Raw genomic sequence first — 23,665 nt, 5'->3', positions numbered from 1 at the left:
ATATTGACTGAATATTTATGTCGGCCTTAAAAAATGACACAAATAATGCTTAATTTCACCTTAAAAGTTGGTATTTTGCATATATATATACATAAAAAAGGCACTGAGCCTCCACTATATCCTTGCTCTGACCCCAGACTATAGATCTAGACACTTAATTCATCATCTTTGATTGCCTACTTACAAAAAAACTTGGGGAAAATGGTCCAACGACTGAGCAAGATAGGGAGTTTGGCGGCCATTTTGATATGCAAATTAGAAGTTCAAAAACTCAAAATTTCGCTCGGGTACCGGTTTTTTTGGATTCAGCACCCTTGAAATATGTAAAGTAGGCCGGTTCCCAACTTGTACCCATAAATGCTCCTTACATTCGCTTTTTGGGTACATCCCGTCTAGTCTATAATATGCCCGGCTAAATGTGTAGATACAAACCGACGGGCTAACAAAGCCTCTCTGGCAGCTCAAAGTCTGCACCATGCTCTACTTTACTGACTTTAGCATGGCATTCACAAACGCAGCTCAGTGTAATCAGTCCAACCCGGCCTCACCGCCAGACCTGAAAATGTGGCGTTGGTCTCACAGCGGTCATAAATGTTTTCCTATTCAACATCAAGCCACAATTATTGGTTTTACGTCGTTATTTTTATTGCACAATGCCGCACGGAATCCAGAACTTTCGGTTGATAGCCACGGCTGATATAATATTATACAACACAAATAAAGAAGTATAAGCGATAATTGTAGCTTGATATTGAGTAAGGAAAAAAGTTGAAAAGCGCTGTGAGACCAGGTGGGCAGAGAGCATTTCGCCGCGATCTCAAGTCATCTTTTACAATGCTTAGGGAGCCCTATATAAGTCTATGGGGCGACCCTGAAAATCTCAACATCCTGGTATTTCTCCATGTTAACGATACCGTGTAACTGAGACGTTTTGGGGGGGTGAAATTGTGTCATCCTCACGTCGCCCAGTGACATCTTCACGTCTTGCCGTGATACCGGGTTGATTCAGTCAGCTCGAGATGCGACCACTGGTTTAAACGGAGACAACTGGGAGAAAAACTGACAAGGCCGTTATGCCCTCCGACTCTCACCACTACCTTAACTGAACAGAGTCATGAAACTGCATGCAACAGAGCATTAGAGTAACGCAAAACGATGTTCAACAGCAACGTGATTTAAAAAATATGCGCTAATTAACAACAATAAAGCAAGTCTTACCTTTGGGAAATTGGCAGTCAGAAGTGAAGTGTGGCAGACGTAGATGATGAACATGACTATGTGGCACAAAATGCGTGGGGCGGAAGTGTAGTAGAACTGACGACCTCTCAATGAGTAAAATTCATCAATATTTTGCATTTATGACGCTACTACAAATATACCATTAATTTCTACTCAGTAATCCACAGCTGATTTTATTCAAACAAAACTAAGTAAAATTCAATTAATAAATCATTCAAAATTGTTTGTTTTTGTTGTTTTTTTTTATATTTTATTTGAACTTTTTTAAGCGTTTTGTTACAAAGTATACAACATCTGACAGTATTACATAACATCATTTAAGTAATAAAAGAAAAGACAGAGACTACACATGACAGAAATGTATACAATAACCAAAATAGTCCAGTGTTCTCTGTCTCACGATACCGTCAGGAGTGAATAAAAAAAAACAACAACAATAAGACAACACAAACTGCAACAAAAACAAACAAACACACATGAAATAAAAGAAAATAATAATGAAAAAGAAACAAAAATCAAAATAATAAAAATAAAAAGCCCTGAGAGGAGAATCCAAACCTTTGATCAGTACAGAACAAATACTAAAATAAAATACAGATATCACATAGCAGCCAGCTTCATACATTAACTATGTAGGTCTCATCAAGCAAGGTCAAGAACGGTTTCCACATTTGTTCATAGTAGTTTGGTGCATTCCCTCTGCTAAGACGCATTTGTTCCAATCTGGAAACAAAGACCATTTCGTTAAGCCATCTCTTAAAGCAAGGGGGTGATGAAGACTTCCAGTCAAGTAAAATATTTTTTAACTGCTACCATGCCTGTTTTAAGGATCTGCCTACAGTGGGAAGGAAGGTTCACAGTAAAAAACCTAGTGTTAATTTTACTCCTTAAGAGTTGAATTTAACTCTCTGTCAGATAACATTTGGTCCCACTCGAAATTAGTGTAAATTTTACTCTATAGCCAGTGTAAGATTTCCAGAGTTAATTTTACTCCATTTTGTGTCAAAATTAACAATGAAATGTGTAAAAACATTTAACACTGTGATCTGTTTACACTGTCAGAGTAAATTTATTTCACTACATAGAGTAGTTTTCTACTCTAAATATGGTTCAATTACACAAGTGTATATATTTTTACACTGTGATGTTTACACTGTCAGAGTAAATTTATTTCACTACATAGAGTAGTTTTCTACTCTAAATATGGTTAAATTACGTGCGTATTAAGTGTATATATTTTTTTATTTTATATGAATGAAATAGTAATAATTCTTAACTGCTGTAATATATAAGGCAATACACACAATCGGGTACTGTATCACACCTTTTATTGCCTGATTAGAGATAACAGTATGGGACAATGTACATTGCTGTGTCATTTTCCCCACATGACATTTTTAGGTCAAAAGGCCTTTGATAAGGCAGATCATCAACATTAAAGGCAACACATTCTTTTTTTGTCTTAGTCACTTCATAAGCAAAATAATGTTCATTAAAAGCTACAGTAAATAAAGGAATGGTGAGCAGCACCGGTTTCTCATGTATAATCACAACCGATTCGACCTGGTAAAACAGTGGCATTTCAAATTCAACTTCACCACAAACGACCAGGTGTGGGCGGTATACATATCCATTGTGCTTAGCCCACGTCACTTTAATAACCTTATCACAATTGGACATTTTCATTTGCATAGCAATCACTGAACCACCTTTAATCATATTTAAAGAGACACATTTTCCTGGACCAATGTCCAAGCGAAGGAAGGTTGTTGAGGATCGCCACTTGTGTGCCATATGATTCTGGTGCTTTTTGGCCAATGTTTTGGTGACATTTTTAAAGGACTTAAGCTGTGTCTTGAAAAAATTGTGTTTACCTTCATATCGCATGCACCAGCTATGGAGTACAGGTCCTATTTTCTGAATGCATCTAGGGTAATGAATCAGGAAATGATGTTTTGGTAACAGTCTTTTATGAGGATATACCTCCTTGAACAGTGTGTGATGCTCAACAATCAAATGTTTCAAATACACGCATAAGCCTTGAGATAAAATGGGCGAGAAAACAATGTTGACGATCTGTAACAACAATAAAAGCAGGGTCCAGTGTTGGTCTGTAGAGGCTACCAAATCTCCAAATATAAGGGGAACATTCCTCAGCAAGCACCATGACTGAATTGCGTTTAGTCCCAAATCATTAGACTCTGCACTTAAATTCACAGCCACTGGCCTATTACATCTCTCTGTAAATCCATAATCAAAACATAGTATTCTTGAATTCAGTTCTGCCAGTGTAATTTTTTCTTTCAAATAAAAAAACAGCTGCTTTAATTCAAATTGGGCCACACCTTCTAAAAGATCATGCATCACATCAACTGAGTAGTTCTCGGTTGTGTGAAAATATGTAAGTGAATTTAGTAAGCATGATCTCTTCACGCCAAATACATAAGGAAGAGAAGGCCTATGTGCCATTTCTTGGCAGTGAGCACTGTGGGCCTCTTTGGTACGCAACACTATTTTGGGAGACTCTTCGGAGAATTCAGTTTGGAAGTCCTCTTTTTCGGCTAAACAAAACCTACAGCAATACCTTGCACTGAAACTCTCAACCAGACCAAACAAACTATGTAGGCCTAAATTATCTCCAGTCACCTGTATAACACTGCCACGAACACAACCACCATACAATGGAATATCAATGCCATTACTCTCTAACTGTTTGAGATCACAAACAATAGGATCTAAAATAGCACTAAAACCGTAACGCTTTATATCCTGAGCATGAAACAAGGCACAAAGATGTATATTGGCCAAAATAGAATTCCACTTCGGTGAGAAATTCCTTAAAGTAAAATAAATACCACCCATTTTATGAACTCCCTTCTTGGACCCCAAGGGGTTGGCAATCTCGAAATCGTCATAAAACATTTGAATCTGTACAGTGTGTCTCTCTGTTGAAAATAGAGGATGAGTGTTGAAGAAAGAGCCATCACAAATATCTTTGAGTTTTGAATCACTTATATTTGGGCTTTTGAGCATTTCTCTGGCATGTTCACTTTTAAATATTGAGTTTAATGTCGATAAAATTGGAACATACATAAATTTGTCTTTAACTACTACTTGGTCATATGTTCCTGTCTTTTTGTTGAGCCTCAAGTCAAATCTTGAGCCAATTACAAGCTCCACTGGCTCCACAGTTTCCCATTTGCTGGTCATAAATTTTGATTGTTTGTATTCTGAATTTAGAGCTGTGAATGGATTCTCTAATTGGTCAAAACATCCCTCAACTTTCTTGCATGATTCAGTTCCTCTTTGATCATGAAAAACACCCTGGATGACTGACTCTCTAGCATGCTCATGTATATCCTGCACAATATCCTCCATAGAGGTCACAACTGAATTAATAACAGACTGGGCTACACCTGCTGCCTTAAGATCTGAAATGACAGAGGCACAACTATTTACAAGATGTTCTGAGGATAACGCTTGCTCTGACTCAACCTCAGCCTCATATGGCTCTTCTGCAGGACTTTCATCACTATTTAGAACACTTTGACAACGTGGTGGTTCAGTTTCAACAACAACATTAAAACCACTATTCACATGGGACTTGTTAAGATGCTTCCTAAAACCCGAAAAACTATTAAAAAAACGTGAGCATCCCACTTCGCCACATTTAAGATGAAGAGTCTTTCCTGTACAGAGTCCATGTATAACTTTGAGGTGCTTTATAAGATTTTTTGCCTCACCAAGTTCTTTGCTGCAAAGAAAGCACCTCATTGTTTAACGCACCATTCGCACTCGCAACTCTGCGATTCTTGGCGTTTCCTTCGTTTCCCCCACATCAATGCTGTAAATGGTGGTTTGCAAAAAAGTGAAGAAATTATTCAACACAGGACTGTAAGATGTACAAAAGACGTAGTGGGCCTTAAAGAGTTCATCCAGGGCTCCGACTGCGCTGGTTGCTTTGCATGGAAGTGCATGCTTGTCGATAGCAATGAAGAAGGAGGTAATGCTGCTTTTTGTGGGTCCCTGAGCAAGGAGGTAGGGCTGACTGCTTTGACTTATGGTGTCAAGATGCTGCTGCACGCTTGTTCCCGTCTGTAACAAAACACATTCAACAACACTATTTATTAGAAATTAAACAATAACATGAGATCACTCCAAACAATTAAAGGATTCAAGAATTTGAGAAGAAATTGATGTTTGATTAATTATTAAATATTAGTGTAGTGTACCTTTTGGAATTTGATGAGGTGATCTACTGCATGAGATGCTGAGATCTTCCCTGGCCTCTTTCGTCCCTGTGCGGATGGCGGTAGCAGATGTAGCAGCAGTATGATGGTTGACATGTCACTGTCCCAGCCTAGAGGCCAACAAGTAGCAGGTTAACATTATGCCATAATTTCCCACCATCCTCAATATATTTAGCAACATGCTTCTTAACATTCAAAGACATACCATTTTCGACTTCAGTAGATGTCTCAGCGTTGCGCATCAAATCAAGAAGGTCTGTGGAGGGGACCAGTCCATGGCTTTCCTTAATTACTTTTGCTTTGAAAGTGGTAGGCCACCTCTCCAGGAAATTGTTGGCAGTCTGCTCACCAAACATAAGTCTGAAATCCTGTTCTATCTGTAGTTTGAAAAAGAAAAAAAGAAGAAAAGGAGGAATTGGTACCTTGTGCTACATTTTACAATATGTCTCAGTATTCAATGAATGTAGATGCCATACCAGTCCTGGTGTGTCCAGGAACCGTGGAAATACTGAGAAGACCTCTGCTGATTTGTCATTATCATTGACCATGGCATGGCGATAACTGAAAGTGACTTTCATCTTCTCACGGATGGTGTACTCATCAGCAGTGTGTCTCAACACAGCGATAGCGGATTCCACTTCCTCGTCAGTCAGGACTTGGTCGGCAGTAAAGGGTCTAGTACGCCCATGGCCTGGACCACCAACTTTAGAAAAAGACAATTTTGTTGTTACTCTTTATAACTACACAGTTTTATATCCTCCTGTCAACACATTTCACAGGTTGATAATTCCACCTCATGATAAATATTACCTTTAGGAGATCTACTAACTGCTGGACCTCTTTCCTCTGCAGCTTTTCTTTGAATAGTCTTCAACCGCCATGCAAGGTATCCTGAACCCCTTTCAGGATCGTAGTAATGATCCTATGTATAATGTATGCACAGTGTGATATATACATTCATATGATATCAGCAGTTCGAAGGGCAAATATATTTCAAAACCTTTACTTACATAGCCATTCTGTGAAGATGGGTCTTCAAGATATGGAAACAGAGCGACAATCCCCTGTGCATACATCACTCTCACACTCCGGGGCGGAGATGTCCTGGTGTATTCAACAATCAACATTCATAGATAGCATTGAACAACATAACCTAAACAACAATTGCAATAATGTTTAAACAATGTCTCATGATAACGTATTTGAATCTATTTTACCCATGTTTTTCTGTCATCTCTGCGGTAAGTATGTTGATTAGCTGTCTTCTGGTTGAATCTGTAATGGATTTTGTTTTTGCATACTCCTCCATGATACGGTCACCTCCAGGCTTTGTCGTCAAGATTTTTTCAATTAGCTAAGGGATCAAATGTGCAGTATTGTATTTTTAAAATGTCTTGGAAATTACGATACAAATACGATGCACCTCAAATTAAACATGTGACTCAAACTCCACACACGCACACACTGACTACTCACAGCTTTTGCTTCATAGTTGATGCGGCAAGGCCTTTTAGGTTGACTTCCTCCGGCTGCAACTGGTTCCTCAGCTGGGTCACACAAAGAGAAGTTGAGGATCACTGTGTCTTCAGATGCAGTAGAGCGTGGAGATGACGTGGACTGAGGGTTACCTGAGCATTGAGAAATATAAATGCAATTTCATAGTTCAATACATCCACTTCAACCATGTGTGTGTACAGTCATATGCAAGTAGTCAGCAATTACCAGGTGCTTCATTGGCCAATGAAACAAGGAAAGGTCCTTGAGACTCTTTAACGACCTCCTCAAAAACCTCAGCGTCGACCTCTGTGTTGGACTGGTCATGGATCTTGATGTCCAACCGTCTATCTTCATCGATGTTAAATTTAATACTCACTAAGTAAAATAAATAAATAGTGCACAAACATTTCTGATGAGAAATAATTGCAATATGCAATTGCAACTTGAACAAATTAGGCTACTTTCAATCCAAATTAAGTGCCTACCTTCTCTCAAGAAATCACCAAATGTTACTTCAGGCAGCTTTATGTACTTCTGCTCTCCACCAAACGAAACACGCAGCAGCATTTTCTGTAAAATTTAAGGAAGGTTGAATAACTGTTAATATCCATCAAAATATTCTCTGAAGAATCAGAGCAAAGTTATTAGAAAACGTAATTGTCTAATAAACACTCACGGAGTTATGGTACCAATAGGCTAATTTAGGGGGTGCAAATAAACTTGTTAGCTGACCTTCAGTCTTCCTAATGACTTTCTTTGCAATTCAGCAATTGTTGAAATAACTCAAGACTATTTCTGGTTTCAGACAGGCACAAATTAAGCACGAGAACATAACATCTTGCAAATGATGGCACCTTGGGCAGAAACCAGGTTGTCAAGCTAACTTGCTAACATTTTGGTAATGCTACGTTAAAGTCACATTGGGCAGAAACCACGTTGTCAAGCTAACTTGCTAACATTTTGGTAATGCTACGTTAAAGTCACATTGGGCAGAAACCACGTTGTCAAGCTAACTTGCTAACATTTTGGTAATGCTACGTTAAAGTCACATTGGGCAGAAACCACGTTGTCAAGCTAACTTGCTAACATTTTGGTAATGCTACGTTAAAGTCACATTGGGCAGAAACCACGTTGTCAAGCTAACTTGCTAACATTTTGGTAATGCTACGTTAAAGTCACATTGGGCAGAAACCACGTTGTCAAGCTAACTTGCTAACATTTTGGTAATGCTACGTTAAAGTCACATTGGGCAGAAACCACGTTGTCAAGCTAACTTGCTAACATTTTGGTAATGCTACGTTAAAGTCACATTGGGCAGAAACCACGTTGTCAAGCTAACTTGCTAACATTTTGGTACATTAACCTAACGTCACCAACCCGGCAGAACAACTTAAATCATCACTACCCTATACATCGCAAAGTGTTAACAAGCAATTACAGTCTGAAATGTGTCATTTCAATTTCGTTATCAACTATATTACTTCCAAGTTCTTAACGTGGTATTGCAGTCAAATGCATCTGAACTTGAAGTCAGTGATACTGATTAGCTAACTACATCTATCTATGCACGTCTAACATAAAATTTTAAAAGCCTACAATCGTCCATCGTCGTCAATATATTGCAAAAAGTTGGTCGTTAGTGGAAAAATATCTAGCTAGATGGTGAAAACCTACAAATGCTCAAATAGAATTACCACGATAGGTCTACAGGGAGAGATGATTTCCAGCGTGCCAGCTCAAGCTCATTGTGTAGTAGTTAGCGTCAAGGCTAACACAATTTGCCCTCATCCAAAATTGATTGTTATACTGTGGTTAACATAACCTATTACATGTACAAAATGGCATTTACAGAAGTAGATTACAAATTCTATGTGCAGGTGTTAGAAATAATCAATATATTAGAGCGGAACTTTAAAAGATAATTCACTGTTTCTGGACGGATCATATTTGTCCATTTCCGGTAGTATTACAGGATGTTGTTTTTAGCCTCAGATAGCATAAAGCTAATATTGTTTTGTATATATGAGTAGAGGGAGAAGGACCAGTGGAGTTGCATACTAAACACACCGCCTCTACCTCTCACTCATTGATGCTGCAATGATACAGTTGCCTGTTTAATAACTGATAAACCTCCTAAGAATTGCATAATAGACTATCGTAGATGACAGCTCCAGGACTTCGCTAACAAGATGGCGACGGTGACGTCATAAGAGGACCCGCCCCGACGACGTCAGCCTATAGAGGAGGATCCAGCCCCCCGCTACCAACCAATGAGAGCACGACAGCGGGGCGCGTCTGATTTTGAAGTTGTTTATTGTATGGTCGGAAAGGGGTGGTTCTATAAAACATGTAAGGATTGTGAAATCGAGCTCTCTTTTGTTCCGGACCGCCAGACAGTAACTACTGATGAGCTCCGCTCAGTCAGTGGCCTGTGGACGCGTGTCCCGGGCTATTGAGCCACAGCTGTGAAGCTTTTGTAAAACCTACCGCTGCATCCTTTTATTAAACACTCCTTTTATAACTTTTAAGGGAGTTTTGCTTTCTTTATTTTAAACCGTCTCCTGGGCTTCAAATAAACGAACATTTCTTACACAGGTCAATTTAACTGAGAGAAAAAACGTTTGTCTAAAATGAATATGCCATAGTGTTGCAGCTGATGGTAAGCTCACCCCACGTTTAACCAGGGTGTCCGCGGGGTCTTAAAAAGTCTAAAAAAGTCTAAAATTACACATTTTCAATTTAAGGCCTAAAAAAGTCTAAAATATAGAGATATTTCGCAGTGTAAGTCTAAAATTGGGTTTGAGTAATTTAAGACCTACGTTTCAATGCAAAATATCGACAAAGGATTATTTTTTTTGTTTGTTTTGTTTTTACGTCCTTTTCCACGCCGTTCTGTTTTTTTCTTTTTCTGTTATGGTGGCAGTTATGGTCCGTGTAGTTCTACATGACATGTGCTGTTAGTGGAACGTACAATAATAAAACTACAGATGTGAAACGGAAATGTACTGTCGTCACAGGATGCAGCAGCAAGTATTTTGATTCTCTGTGTGCGAGCAAGGCGGGAATAGTTACGAAGTAGGATAACGTCCGAATGGCAGGAGAAAGTTAAAAAAAAGGATGGGTAAATGTAAATTCAACGACAATTGGCTCTCAATAGGGCAATTTGCAGACTGGCTGAAACGCGTTCCCGCTGATGACAGTGAGGCATACTGCACGTTTTGCAAAAGAACTCTTAAACTCGGGACCCTGGGCATCAAGGCACTGGAGTCTCACACAAAATCCAGCAAACACCAGGAGTCGGCAAATGCAGCACGCAATTCCCATGGAATTGCCCAGTTCTGTTCAGTAGCAAGCAGCACGTCGTCAATAAATAATACGGGTTATATTCGTGATCTATTGGGCTCCACTGATACAATGAAGGCAGAAGTTCTGTGGGCGCTTAACACAGTGGCTAAACACCAGTCATGCAGATCCAATGACGGCATCGGAGAGCTTTTCCAAGCGATGTTCCCCGACTCCACAGTTGCCAAAACATTCCAATGCGGGAGAGACAAGACGTCGTACATACTCCGATTTGGAGTGGCAGAGTTCGTCAAAAAAGAGCTTATCTCAAAGGTGACCGGGCCCTTCGTCATTATGTTTGACGAAAGTCTTAACCACGCAACAAAGAGGAAGCAACTGGACCTTCACGTAAGGTACTGGGATGACGGCCAGGTACAGTCCCGGTACCTGGGCTCACAATTTATGGGCCATGCCACAGCAAACGACTTGCTGAAGGAGATCAAAGTAAGTGCTTTTTTTGTATTATTTTTATCCACTGATTGGTCGTAAAAATGTCACTCTTGATTAAAATTAATAGAAGTACTTTTGGCCAATCGCTGCGTTTCTTACATCTGGAGTAACATCTTGTTACGGGGTAGCCAGCTGTCACACCGGGTTTATCGTAACGCAACATTGCCCCCAGCACCGGTTGTTGCATAACAACAACATGGCCCCAGATGTCGGTTGCTGCGTAACGCAGCATAGTTGATTTGTCATTGTTGGGGATGTATGTTATTCGTCGGTCTCTGCATTACGGCAGGGATCATACAACTTCCGTGTTGCGGTAGTTTTATGATCCCAAACGTAATGCAAAGACCGACGAACGATTTCATCTCCTGTTATGAAAAGGGGCTCCATTTAAAATCGGAAGGTGTGTGGCTGCGCGTCTGATCCGCATATACAGTTGTCTCTGTCACCATGTCCAAACGTTTCTTAGTGAAAATATTTTGATCATTGGGAGATTTGGTTTATTCATTTTCTGAAGTAGTGCTCTGCAATTGCTGTGTGAGAGAATGAATGAGGACTTTTCTAATGAGCAGAACATTATTTAGGAAACTGTCATGAAATGGATGTATGGATTTTATGATTGCATTATATTGATTTTGAGAGTTTTGGTGTGGTTATGATGCCAGCCCACCCACCCACCCCATTACACCGCCAGCTCAAAAGTAAAGCATTATGTATGCCTGTAATTAAACAAATACAGTTGTGAACAAAGACACATTCACAGCAAATCTACAGCAGTCAAAATGGTACACAGTATTTTGCAAAGTAATTATGTAATTGAAATGTTTCTTTTGTTATCGTCCAACAGAGTCTGATGCGTCGTTTCGTGAAACGAGAGGTTCTGCAGGACATCACCACAGCCCAGCTTACCAAACTGGACATAGGTGACAAGAATATCTTGATGCCGGTGCACTGTGTTGATATTGGCTTGGGTGCTGAGGAGGCCCTCAAGGTACTAATAGCTTAATGTCAAAGATTATCAGGGGGAAGCCCATGTGTACAGCATTTTTGCTTACATTCCTTTCGCATTTCTCTGTACAGAACAGCAAAAGTTCAGACCTCAGGATTCTTGAATTTAAAAGGGACTGCATGCAAGGACTCTCAAGTATGGTGAAGAAAGTACAGGAGAAGAGTCCTCTTAAGTACAGTACCGTTAGGCAGATGGATTGTCTAGACCCCACAGTGATGAGCAGTGATCCAGACGGCTGCAAGGCAAAGATGAAGGGACTTGTGCAGACATTTCTGCTCAACAGGCAGCTGGCAGGAGGAGTTTGTGCTGGTACTAGGAGTTCTAGAAAGGGCTGAGGAAAATTATGCGTGCCACTTTCAGATAATCTTGTATATTATATTTAGCATCTGCATTTAGCAACTGATCAGTATTTATTGTATGTCAAAATATGATCACAATATATTTGAGTGTAGATCTCTTAAGTTAGGTTACTCCAGCAAATCATTTCCATGCACCCGTTTTGTGTGGTTTAAAGACTGTACCCCCACAGAGCTGTAAGGAAAGCCACAATGGTGATGACTAAATGGAAGCCATAAGTAAATTTATTTTTACATCTTTTTGTCTCAGGGGACACCATTCTCCAACAGTTCGATGCTGCGTTGTCTGTGGAGTGCAGGCATGAAGATTTCATCTCCTTCAAGCCAATGCAAAAGAGGCTAGATGTCTTCCTTCATGGCTTCATCGGCAAGGCATACCCAGATCTTTGGGCGTTTTGCAAGACCCTTTTACTGCTTTCTCATGGTCAGGCGTCTGTAGAGAGAGGCTTCTCAGTGAACAAAGAGATCGAGACGGAGAATATGCAAGAAGAAACATTGGTCGCACACAGGCTTGTTTACGACTATGTTGCAATACATGGGGGCGTTACCAAGGTTCCACTTACACCTGACCTAATGAAATCTGTCATGGCTGCCAGGTCACGGTACCGTGTGCATTTGGACGAACAGAGGAAGAAGAAGGAGACAGAGACACAAGGGAAGAAAAGGGCACACGCGGAGGAGCAGTTACAAGACCTGAAAGTCAAGAGGGACAGTCTACATAAAGTTACTGAGAGCCTGGGCAAAGAGGCAGATGAGTTGGCAGAGCAAGCAGAGGGCAAGGCTGGGAGCAAAATGGCACATCTGATTTCAAAATCAAATGCTCTGAGGAGGGCTGCCAAAGACAAGCTCTCCCAGCTTAAGGTTCTGGGGGATGAAATTGCCACCAAAAGTGCAGAGCTTAAAAGCATGTAAATAATGTAAATAATATGTTTGTTTCATTGACAATAAATGTAAATTGACGGCAATCTGGCTTTGTTATTTCTTTTTTTTTAATACTTCGTGAATGTCTTAAATTTAACCCATGATGGTCTAAAAAAGGTCTAAAAAAGTCTAAAATTGCACTTGTTAAAACCTGCAGACACCCTGTTTAACCTAGTCAACCGGCTCACTCGAACGTTACCGACGGAGTTTACAATACAATGTAGAGAGGGTAAAAGTAGCCTAACTAACCCCAATCAACATCTACGCAACAAGGCTATGCTACATTAAATACATATGTTTGATGTTGAAAACACAGGACTGCTACTTACCAAACGGCGTCTTTCTCCAGTCGGAGCAGTTTCTGACGTGGTGCAGGTTACAAAACTTCAGAAACAGTGGCGGGAATATTGGAAGGGAATCGTTGAGGGAATTCATCACGCTGTAGAGTAAATGTTTTCACTGCATGTACACAGAATTTGACTCTCATCTTTAACTCTACTGTTTGGTCAAGTTTACTCTTCACAGTAATGGAAATACACTATCTAGTTTTAAATAACTTAACTCTGAAAAATTAACAACCCATTTTTTACTGTGTTCGAAGTCTTCTCAGAAGAGCCGAAAATTGCCAGGGTACAGTCTGGATGAATGTTTATTTTATATTGCTTAGAGAACCAATTAAATATATCACGCCAAAAGTTGTCCAGTACTGAGCAGTGCCAGAATAAATGTGAGAGTGTGCCTTCGGCCCTGCCAGATCTATCACACATGGGAGACACTGATTCAAATATTCTAGTAAGTTTAGTTTTGGAATAATGCGGTCTATGCGTGACTTTAAATTGAATTAACCGATATCTAGAGTTTATAGAGCCTTTATGTATATTTGACAGGCCCTCCTCCCATAATTCCTCCGACAGTGGGACTCATAGTTCTTTTGCCCATGTATCCCTGAGATGACTAGTACTTGCTGGTGCCTCAAAAGCAGTAATGAAGCGGGAGATCAAATGTTTGGAGTGTGGTTGTAATAGGAGTGTATCATAAAAATTACAACTGTGTGGTCTTGTTGGGAAATCAGAGACTTGCTGCCTTACAAAATGTCTGACCTGTAAGTATCGATAAAAATGTGACTGGGGGAGGTGATATCTAGCCTGGAGCAGGGGTACAAATGTACAAATCTGAAATACAGCGTAGGCCCCTCTCTCTCCAGTCCAAAAACACCCCATCTGTCAAACCTGGTTTAAACAAATGATTACCAGTTATTGGGGCATTCACCGAAATCTTTGATAATCCAAGAATTTTTCTTATTTGATTCAGTATCTTTAAAGAATTACTAACAACTAAATTGTGGGACAGTTGTACATTTGAAAAAAGCAGTGCTGGAAGCGAGGTTTGTGACAAAGACATGGATTAAATCTTAAGCCAAAGTGGAGAGGAACAGTCATCATAAGGAGGGCCCCGCTGCCAGAACATAAGAGCCCTCGCAATCGCAGCCTAGTAATAATGCCTAAAAACAGGAAGGCCGAGGCCACCCCTTTTTGCCTTCCTCTACAGATGTGCCTTAGAAGTGCGGGGGGGTTTATCTGCCCAGACAAATGACAAGATAGTTGAATCCAATTGCTTAAAAACAAATAATGGTAAACAGATAGGGAGGTTTTGAAAAAGGTATAAGAACCTTGAAAGTGCCACCATTTTAATTAATGCATTAATGCAGCCAATCATAGAGAGAGGGAGCAACTTCCATTTCCTAATATTAGCTTTTAGTTTATCCATCATATCTAAATAGTTCAATTTCAGTAAAGGTTTGGGATTTTTGGAGATCTTGAGGCCGAGATAATTAATATGGGTAGTAACAAGTTTAAATGGCAAAGATTTCAAAAAAATAGGACAGATATTTGTCAATGGCATGAATTCACATTTGTCCCAGTTAATTGTATACCCAGACAGTTTACCAAATGATTCTATGTAATTCAGGAGGTTGGGTACTGAGACCCTTGGGTCTGATAAGCAGACCAATAAATCATCAGCATACAGATTGACAAGGCTTTCAACATCACCAAACTTCACCCCGCGAATGCCTGGGTGGCCCCTTATACCCACTGCAAGTGGCTCCAAAGAAATATCAAAGAGAAGAGGAGAGAGTGGGTCGCCCTGCCTCACACCCCGCTGCAGATCAAAGGGTCGGGATCTATCTGAGTTAGTGAGAATAGAGGAAACTGGTTTAAGATAAATTATTTTCACCCACTCAATGAAATTTTCCCCAAATCCAAATTGTTTTAGTGTCTTCAGCATGTAAGGCCATTCGACCTGATCGAATGCCTTCTGGGCGTCGAGAGATAGAACCGCAGCTTGTGTATTTTCCCCATGCACCGAGTATATTGTGTTTAAGAGCAGACGGACATTACTAAAAGAAAACCGACCTGGAATAAATCAAGTCTGATTGGGGTGTATGATTGTGGAAATATGCCTCCCTAATTTTGTAGCCACGACTTTAGTTATTATTTTCAAATCAGAATTGAAAAGAGCAACAGGTCTGTAACTGGCAGGGTCTAACTCTTCCCTTCCTCCCTTCAAAAGCAAGCAGATATTTGCTTCATATAATGAACTGGGGAGCGTTTCATTTCTCCTAGAGTCATTCATCATCCGCAGCATGAGCGGAACTATTTAGTTATGAAAGGATTTATAAAATTCACAACCGAAGCCACCTGGGCCAGATGCTTTTCCAGAGGGGAAGGATCGAATAGCAATCAATAGGTCAGTTTCAGAAAATGGGGCATCTAGATCCTCCCTCGCTACACTATCTAATTTGGGAACATTTAAATTTTCAAAAAAGTTACAGAAATCAGCTTCAGTAGCCTGTACCTTACTCGAATACAGTTCTTCATAGAAGTCCCTGAAGCAAGTGTTTATCTCTGTCGGATTGGTTAGGAGACTGCCTGATTTGGATTTTATCCTGTGAATAGCCTGCTTAGCCCTTTCGCCCCTCAGTTGGCTGGCTAGCAGTTTCTCTGGTTTATCACCAAGTTGAACATTTTTTCGCTTAAGTTTGAGTAGCAGGCTTCCAACGCGTTTATTGAGAATGGAATTATATTCGTATTTTAGCTTCAAAATCTTATTATAAACAGTGGATGAGAGAGAGGATCTGTAGTAACTAAAGGTTACCACCATAGCTGGGGGTAATGGGTTTTAGGCCGGTTTCACCATGTATTTAGGCCAAAGCCTCCTGTGTGCACACACGGACTGGCTTCTCATCCACTGAAGTTCAGTCTAGATCTCAGGTCTGCAATGATAGTTGCCGCTAATGTAGCCTTGAGCCTAGATCCAGAGTAAGACACAGAGGCCTGGTAAGTTTTACATTTGTTCAAGGACAGACTTGAAAGATGCAAGGAGCTGAATTAGTGGGAAGGTTTTCTTTCCGGTGTTCCCTATTTTAGCCAAAGACCAAAGTGTGGATGCATCAAAGTTGAGACTTAGAAGGAACTCCTGCGATTGCTGGGAATCGAACCCAGGTCAACTGCTTGGAAGGCAGCTATGCTCACCACTATACCACAATCGCTACAAAAATGCTTCATATCATAGTAGACAATCTCATTGATACTAAAAGTAACTAAAGGTTACCACCATAGCTGGGGGTAATGGGTTTTCGGCCTGTTTCACCATGTATTTAGGCCAAAGCCTCCTGTGTGCACACACGGACTGGCTTCTCATCCACTGAAGTTCAGTCTGGATCTCAGGTCTGCAATGCTAGTGGCCGCTAATGTAGCCTTGAGCCTAGATCCAGAGTAAGACACAGAGGCCTGGTAAGTTTTAAATTACAAAGTTGCAAATTTGTTCAAGGACAGACTTAAAGATACAAGGAGCTCAATTAGTGGGAAGGTTTTCTTTCCGGTCTTCCCTATTTTAGCCAAAGACCAAAGTGTGGATGCATCAAAGTTGAAAGGTTTACCACCATAGCTGGGGGTAATGGGTTTTCGGCCTGTTTCACTATGTATTTAGGCCAAAGCCTCCTGTGTGCACACACGGACTGGCTTCTCATCCACTGAAGTTCAGTCTGGATCTCAGGTCTGCAATGATAGTTGCCGCTAATGTAGCCTTGAGCCTAGATCCAGAGTAAGACACAGAGGCCTGGTAAGTTTTACATTTGTTCAAGGACAGACTTGAAAGATGCAAGGAGCTCAATTAGTGGGAAGGTTTTCTTTCCGGTCTTCCCTATTTTAGCCAAAGACCAAAGTGTGGATGCATTAAAGTTGAGTCTTAGAAGAAACTCCTGCGATTGCTGGGAATCGAACCCAGGTCAACTGCTTGGAAGGCAGCTATGCTCACCACTATACCACAATCGCTACAAAAAAGCTTCATATCATAGTAGTCAATCTCATCGATACTAAAAGTAACTAAAGGTTACCACCATAGCTGGGGGTAATGGGTTTTTCGGCCTGTTTCACTATGTATTTAGGCCAAAGCCTCCTGTGTGCACACACGGACTGGCTTCTCATCCACTGAAGTTCAGTCTGGATCTCAGGTCTGCAATGATAGTTGCCGCTAATGTAGCCTTGAGCCTAGATCCAGAGTAAGACACAGAGGCCTGGTAAGTTTTACATTTGTTCAAGGACAGACTTGAAAGATGCAAGGAGCTCAATTAGTGGGAAGGTTTTCTTTCCGGTCTTCCCTATTTTAGCCAAAGACCAAAGTGTGGATGCATCAAAGTTGAGTCTTAGAAGAAACTCCTGCGATTGCTGGGAATCGAACCCAGGTCAACTGCTTGGAAGGCAGCTATGCTCACCACTATACCACAATCGCTACAAAAATGCTTCATATCATAGTAGTCAATCTCATTGATACTAAAAGTAACTAAAGGTTACCACCATAGCTGGGGGTAATGGGTTTTCGGCCTGTTTCACCATGTATTTAGGCCAAAGCCTCCTGTGTGCACACACGGACTGGCTTCTCATCCACTGAAGTTCAGTCTGGATCTCAGGTCTGCAATGATAGTTGCCGCTAATGTAGCCTTGAGCCTAGATCCAGAGTAAGACACAGAGGCCTGGTAAGTTTTACATTTGTTCAAGGACAGACTTGAAAGATGCAAGGAGCTCAATTAGTGGGAAGGTTTTCTTTCCGGTCTTCCCTATTTAAGCCAAGACCAAAGTGTGGATGCATCAAAGTTGAGTCTTAGAAGAAACTCCTGCGATTGCTGGGAATCGAACCCAGGTCAACTGCTTGGAAGGCAGCTATGCTCACCACTATACCACAATCGCTACAAAAAAGCTTCATATCATAGTAGTCAATCTCATTGATACTAAAACTAACTAAAGGTTACCACCATAGCTGGGGGTAATGGGTTTTCGGCCTGTTTCACCATGTATTTAGGCCAAAGCCTCCTGTGTGCACACACGGACTGGCTTCTCATCCACTGAAGTTCAGTCTGGATCTCAGGTCTGCAATGATAGTTGCCGCTAATGTAGCCTTGAGCCTAGATCCAGAGTAAGACACAGAGGCCTGGTAAGTTTTACATTTGTTCAAGGACAGACTTGAAAGATGCAAGGAGCTCAATTAGTGGGAAGGTTTTCTTTCCGGTCTTCCCTATTTTAGACAAAGACCAAAGTGTGGATGCATTAAAGTTGAGTCTTAGAAGAAACTCCTGCGATTGCTGGGAATCGAACCCAGGTCAACTGCTTGGAAGGCAGCTATGCTCACCACTATACCACAATCGCTACAAAAATGCTTCATATCATAGTAGTCAATCTCATTGATACTAAAAGTAACTAAAGGTTACCACCATAGCTGGGGGTAATGGGTTTTCGGCCTGTTTCACCATGTATTTAGGCCAAAGCCTCCTGTGTGCACACACGGACTGGCTTCTCATCCACTGAAGTTCAGTCTGGATCTCAGGTCTGCAATGATAGTTGCCGCTAATGTAGCCTTGAGCCTAGATCCAGAGTAAGACACAGAGGCCTGGTAAGTTTTACATTTGTTCAAGGACAGACTTGAAAGATGCAAGGAGCTCAATTAGTGGGAAGGTTTTCTTTCCGGGCTTCCCTATTTAAGCCAACAAGTGTGGATGCATTAAAGTTGAGTCTTAGAAGAAACTCCTGCGATTGCTGGGAATCGAACCCAGGTCAACTGCTTGGAAGGCAGCTATGCTCACCACTATACCACAATCGCTACAAAAAAGCTTCATATCATAGTAGTCAATCTCATCGATACTAAAAGTAACTAAAGGTTACCACCATAGCTGGGGGTAATGGGTTTTCGGCCTGTTTCACCATGTATTTTGGCCAAAGCCTCCTGTGTGCACACACGGACTGGCTTCTCATCCACTGAAGTTCAGTCTGGATCTCAGGTCTGCAATGATAGTTGCCGCTAATGTAGCCTTGAGCCTAGATCCAGAGTAAGACACAGAGGCCTGGTAAGTTTTACATTTGTTCAAGGACAGACTTGAAAGATGCAAGGAGCTCAATTAGTGGGAAGGTTTTCTTTCCGGTCTTCCCTATTTTAGCCAAAGACCAAAGTGTGGATGCATCAAAGTTGAGTCTTAGAAGAAACTCCTGCGATTGCTGGGAATCGAACCCAGGTCAACTGCTTGGAAGGCAGCTATGCTCACCACTATACCACAATCGCTACAAAAATGCTTCATATCATAGTAGTCAATCTCATTGATACTAAAAGTAACTAAAGGTTACCACCATAGCTGGGGGTAATGGGTTTTCGGCCTGTTTCACCATGTATTTAGGCCAAAGCCTCCTGTGTGCACACACGGACTGGCTTCTCATCCACTGAAGTTCAGTCTGGATCTCAGGTCTGCAATGATAGTTGCCGCTAATGTAGCCTTGAGCCTAGATCCAGAGTAAGACACAGAGGCCTGGTAAGTTTTACATTACAAAGTTGCACATTTGTTCAAGGACAGACTTGAAAGATGCAAGGAGCTCAATTAGTGGGAAGGTTTTCTTTCCGGTCTTCCCTATTTTAGCCAAAGACCAAAGTGTGGATGCATCAAAGTTGAGTCTTAGAAGAACTCCTGCGATTGCTGGGAATCGAACCCAGGTCAACTGCTTGGAAGGCAGCTATGCTCACCACTATACCACAATCGCTACAAAAATGCTTCATATCATAGTAGTCAATCTCATTGATACTAAAAGTAACTAAAGGTTACCACCATAGCTGGGGGTAATGGGTTTTCGGCCTGTTTCACTATGTATTTTGGCCAAAGCCTCCTGTGTGCACACACGGACTGGCTTCTCATCCACTGAAGTTCAGTCTGGATCTCAGGTCTGCAATGATAGTTGCCGCTAATGTAGCCTTGAGCCTAGATCCAGAGTAAGACACAGAGGCCTGGTAAGTTTTACATTTGCTCAAGGACAGACTTGAAAGATGCAAGGAGCTCAATTAGTGGGAAGGTTTTCTTTCCGGGCTTCCCTATTTAAGCCAACAAGTGTGGATGCATTAAAGTTGAGTCTTAGAAGAAACTCCTGCGATTGCTGGGAATCGAACCCAGGTCAACTGCTTGGAAGGCAGCTATGCTCACCACTATACCACAATCGCTACAAAAATGCTTCATATCATAGTAGTCAATCTCATTGATACTAAAACTAACTAAAGGTTACCACCATAGCTGGGGGTAATGGGTTTTCGGCCTGTTTCACCATGTATTTAGGCCAAAGCCTCCTGTGTGCACACACGGACTGGCTTCTCATCCACTGAAGTTCAGTCTGGATCTCAGGTCTGCAATGATAGTTGCAGCTAATGTAGCCTTGAGCCTAGATCCAGAGTAAGACACAGAGGCCTGGTAAGTTTTACATTTGCTCAAGGACAGACTTGAAAGATGCAAGGAGCTCAATTAGTGGGAAGGTTTTCTTTCCGGGCTTCCCTATTTAAGCCAACAAGTGTGGATGCATCAAAGTTGAGTCTTAGAAGAAACTCCTGCGATTGCTGGGAATCGAACCCAGGTCAACTGCTTGGAAGGCAGCTATGCTCACCACTATACCACAATCGCTACAAAAATGCTTCATATCATAGTAGTCAATCTCATCGATACTAAAAGTAACTAAAGGTTACCACCATAGCTGGGGGTAATGGGTTTTTCGGCCTGTTTCACCATGTATTTAGGCCAAAGCCTCCTGTGTGCACACACGGACTGGCTTCTCATCCACTGAAGTTCAGTCTGGATCTCAGGTCTGCAATGATAGTTGCCGCTAATGTAGCCTTGAGCCTAGATCCAGAGTAAGACACAGAGGCCTGGTAAGTTTTACATTACAAAGTTGCACATTTGTTCAAGGACAGACTTGAAAGATGCAAGGAGCTCAATTAGTGGGAAGGTTTTCTTTCCGGGCTTCCCTATTTAAGCCAACAAGTGTGGATGCATTAAAGTTGAGTCTTAGAAGAAACTCCTGCGATTGCTGGGAATCGAACCCAGGTCAACTGCTTGGAAGGCAGCTATGCTCACCACTATACCACAATCGCTACAAAAACGCTTCATATCATAGTAGTCAATCTCATTGTTACTAAAACTAACTAAAGGTTACCACCATAGCTGGGGGTAATGGGTTTTCGGCCTGTTTCACTATGTATTTACGCCAAAGCCTCCTGTGTGCACACACGGACTGGCTTTTCGTCCACTGAAGTTCAGTCTGGATCACAAGTCTGCAATGATAGTGTCCACTAATGTAGCCTTGAGCCTAGATCCAGAGTAAGACACAGAGGCCAGGTAAGTTTTACATTTGTTCAAGGACAGACTTGAAAGATGCAAGGAGCTCAATTAGTGGGAAGGTTTTCTTTCCGGTCATCCCTATTTTAGACAAAGACCAAAGTGTGGATGCATTAAAGTTGAGTCTTAGAAGAAACTCCTGCGATTGCTGGGAATCGAACCCAGGTCAACTGCTTGGAAGGCAGCTATGCTCACCACTATACCACAATCGCTACAAAAACGCTTCATCGGAGCCTTTCCGAGAACCAGCACCTTATCGTGTTGGAGAGGTTTGTGTGCCCTGATGAACCTGGGGGCTGTGTTGTCTGGAACCTTGTGTTCCTGGTAGGGTCTCCCATGGAAAATTGGTCTCAGGTAAGCGGCCAGACTAAGATTGGTTCAAAAAGACTTCATGAATGAACATCATTGGAAGCGAGGATACCCGGCCCGGAGGAAGCCCGGGGTCCCCTTCTTGAGCCAGGCCCAGAAGGAGGACTCGTCAGCGAGCGTCTGGTGGCCGGGCTTGCCACGGAGCCCGGCTGGGCACAGCCCGAAAAAGCAACGTGGGCAACACCTCCGCTTCTCCGTCCCGCGGGCCCACCACCTACGGGAAACAACGATGAGGTCGGGTGCGCTGCCAGAAGGGTGGCAGTGAAAGCAGAGGGTCTCGACGGACCAGAATCAGGCGACAGAAGTTGGCTTTGGGGACGTGGAATGTCACCTCTCTGGGGGGGAAGGAGCCGGAGCTTGTGCGGGAGGTGGAGCGTTACCAGTTGGATCTGGTGGGGCTCACTTCTACGCACAGCGTCGGCTCTGGAACCTTACTTCTGGATAAGTAGTCAATCTCATTGATACTAAAAGTAACTAAAGGTTACCACCATAGCTGGGGGTAATGGGTTTTCGGCCTGTTTCACCATGTATTTAGGCCAAAGCCTCCTATGTGCACACACGGACTGGCTTCTCATCCACTGAAGTTCAGTCTGGATCTCAGGTCTGCAATGATAGTTGCCGCTAATGTAGCCTTGAGCCTAGATCCAGAGTAAGACACAGAGGCCTGGTAAGTTTTACATTTGTTCAAGGACAGACTTGAAAGATGCAAGGAGCTCAATTAGTAAGAAGGTTTTCTTTCGGGCTTCCCTATTTAAGCCAATAAGTGTGGACCATGACAGGCATCAAAGTTGAGTCTTAGAAGAAACTCCTGCGATTGCTGGGAATCGAACCAGGTCAACTGCTTGGAAGGCAGCTATGCTCACCACTATACCACAATCGCTACAAAAATGCTTCATATCATAGTAGTAATCTCATCAATACTAAAAGTAACTAAAGGTTACCACCATAGCTGGGGATAATGGGTTTTTTCGGCCTGTTTCACTATGTTTTTTGGCCCAAGCCTCCTGTGTGCACACACGGACTGGCTTCTCATCCACTGAAGTTCAGTCTGGATCTCAGGTCTGCAATGATAGTTGCCGCTAATGTAGCCTTGAGCTAGATCAGAGTAAGACAAGGGCGGTAAGTTTTTTTAAACAATTGGGGTCAAGGAAATTAGGGGGAAGGGGTTTTTTCCGGTACCCCTATTTTGACAAAGACCAAAGTGTGGTGCATTAATTTGGGTTTTAAAAGAAAATCTGGATTGTGGGAATCAAACCCCAGGTAAACTGCTTGGGGGCTATGCTCCCACTAACACAATCGTACAAAAATTTCATATCATAGTTGTAATTCATCGATACTAAAAGTAACTAAGGGGTTCCACAAGGGGGGGTAATGGGTTTTCGGCCGTTTCACATTTTTGGCCCAAAACCCTCCTGGGCAACAGGTGGTTCCATACTGATTTCAGTCTGGCTCAGGTCTGCAAATGATAGTGCCGCTAATGTAGCCTTGAGCCTGATCCAGAGTAAGACACAGAGGCCTGGTAAGTTTTTTTAAAAAGTGACTT

At 41.8% G+C, this 23,665-nt stretch overlaps 2 protein-coding genes and 13 non-coding genes across 17 annotated transcripts; 1 reads left to right on the top strand and 14 right to left on the bottom strand.

The window, feature by feature from the left end:
- Positions 1-2,550: 2,550 nt before the first annotated feature.
- Positions 2,551-13,617, bottom strand: LOC134867263 (uncharacterized). 2 transcript variants are annotated; one of them, XM_063887699.1, is made up of 11 exons: positions 13,391-13,617; positions 7,472-7,556; positions 7,212-7,361; positions 6,966-7,117; positions 6,707-6,843; positions 6,500-6,593; positions 6,300-6,411; positions 5,966-6,192; positions 5,695-5,866; positions 5,472-5,599; positions 2,551-5,334 (listed from the first exon to the last, which is right to left on the bottom strand). In XM_063887699.1, the coding sequence occupies exons 2-11, from the start codon at positions 7,551-7,553 to the stop codon at positions 5,017-5,019; spliced, it is 1,572 nt and encodes a 523-aa protein (XP_063743769.1). In that variant the 5' UTR covers positions 7,554-7,556; positions 13,391-13,617; the 3' UTR covers positions 2,551-5,016. The 2 variants fall into 2 exon arrangements, with proteins under 2 accessions (XP_063743769.1, XP_063743770.1); XM_063887700.1 differs by lacking the exon at positions 7,212-7,361.
- On the top strand, positions 11,528-13,105 carry LOC134866960 (uncharacterized). 2 transcript variants are annotated; one of them, XM_063887198.1, is made up of 3 exons: positions 11,602-11,766; positions 11,856-12,093; positions 12,391-13,105. In XM_063887198.1, the coding sequence occupies exons 1-3, from the start codon at positions 11,629-11,631 to the stop codon at positions 13,050-13,052; spliced, it is 1,038 nt and encodes a 345-aa protein (XP_063743268.1). In that variant the 5' UTR covers positions 11,602-11,628; the 3' UTR covers positions 13,053-13,105. The 2 variants fall into 2 exon arrangements, 1 of the variants encoding a protein (XP_063743268.1); XR_010166098.1 differs by lacking the exon at positions 11,856-12,093 and having other exon boundaries at positions 11,528-11,766.
- Positions 13,618-16,539: 2,922 nt separating the features above from the next.
- On the bottom strand, positions 16,540-16,611 carry trnag-ucc (transfer RNA glycine (anticodon UCC)). The gene has a single exon. It is a non-coding gene; the product is annotated as a tRNA-Gly (tRNA).
- Positions 16,612-17,323: 712 nt separating this feature from the next.
- Positions 17,324-17,395, bottom strand: trnag-ucc (transfer RNA glycine (anticodon UCC)). Its single transcript has one exon. It is a non-coding gene; the product is annotated as a tRNA-Gly (tRNA).
- Positions 17,396-17,780: 385 nt separating this feature from the next.
- trnag-ucc (transfer RNA glycine (anticodon UCC)) lies at positions 17,781-17,852 on the bottom strand. The gene has a single exon. It is a non-coding gene; the product is annotated as a tRNA-Gly (tRNA).
- A 383-nt stretch (positions 17,853-18,235) lies between these two features.
- Positions 18,236-18,307, bottom strand: trnag-ucc (transfer RNA glycine (anticodon UCC)). The gene has a single exon. It is a non-coding gene; the product is annotated as a tRNA-Gly (tRNA).
- A 384-nt stretch (positions 18,308-18,691) lies between these two features.
- Positions 18,692-18,763, bottom strand: trnag-ucc (transfer RNA glycine (anticodon UCC)). Its single transcript has one exon. It is a non-coding gene; the product is annotated as a tRNA-Gly (tRNA).
- A 379-nt stretch (positions 18,764-19,142) lies between these two features.
- trnag-ucc (transfer RNA glycine (anticodon UCC)) lies at positions 19,143-19,214 on the bottom strand. The gene has a single exon. It is a non-coding gene; the product is annotated as a tRNA-Gly (tRNA).
- Positions 19,215-19,598: 384 nt separating this feature from the next.
- On the bottom strand, positions 19,599-19,670 carry trnag-ucc (transfer RNA glycine (anticodon UCC)). Its single transcript has one exon. It is a non-coding gene; the product is annotated as a tRNA-Gly (tRNA).
- Positions 19,671-20,068: 398 nt separating this feature from the next.
- Positions 20,069-20,140, bottom strand: trnag-ucc (transfer RNA glycine (anticodon UCC)). The gene has a single exon. It is a non-coding gene; the product is annotated as a tRNA-Gly (tRNA).
- Positions 20,141-20,519: 379 nt separating this feature from the next.
- Positions 20,520-20,591, bottom strand: trnag-ucc (transfer RNA glycine (anticodon UCC)). Its single transcript has one exon. It is a non-coding gene; the product is annotated as a tRNA-Gly (tRNA).
- A 379-nt stretch (positions 20,592-20,970) lies between these two features.
- Positions 20,971-21,042, bottom strand: trnag-ucc (transfer RNA glycine (anticodon UCC)). Its single transcript has one exon. It is a non-coding gene; the product is annotated as a tRNA-Gly (tRNA).
- A 395-nt stretch (positions 21,043-21,437) lies between these two features.
- On the bottom strand, positions 21,438-21,509 carry trnag-ucc (transfer RNA glycine (anticodon UCC)). The gene has a single exon. It is a non-coding gene; the product is annotated as a tRNA-Gly (tRNA).
- A 384-nt stretch (positions 21,510-21,893) lies between these two features.
- Positions 21,894-21,965, bottom strand: trnag-ucc (transfer RNA glycine (anticodon UCC)). Its single transcript has one exon. It is a non-coding gene; the product is annotated as a tRNA-Gly (tRNA).
- Positions 21,966-22,931: 966 nt separating this feature from the next.
- trnag-ucc (transfer RNA glycine (anticodon UCC)) lies at positions 22,932-23,002 on the bottom strand. The gene has a single exon. It is a non-coding gene; the product is annotated as a tRNA-Gly (tRNA).
- Positions 23,003-23,665: the final 663 nt, after the last annotated feature.

Source organism: Eleginops maclovinus, chromosome 7 (assembly GCF_036324505.1).
Source record: "Eleginops maclovinus isolate JMC-PN-2008 ecotype Puerto Natales chromosome 7, JC_Emac_rtc_rv5, whole genome shotgun sequence".
In the NCBI taxonomy this organism is placed as follows: Eukaryota; Metazoa; Chordata; class Actinopteri; order Perciformes; family Eleginopidae; genus Eleginops; species Eleginops maclovinus.
Note: the sequence above shows the minus strand (reverse complement) of the source record. Positions and strands in the feature narration are given on the sequence as shown.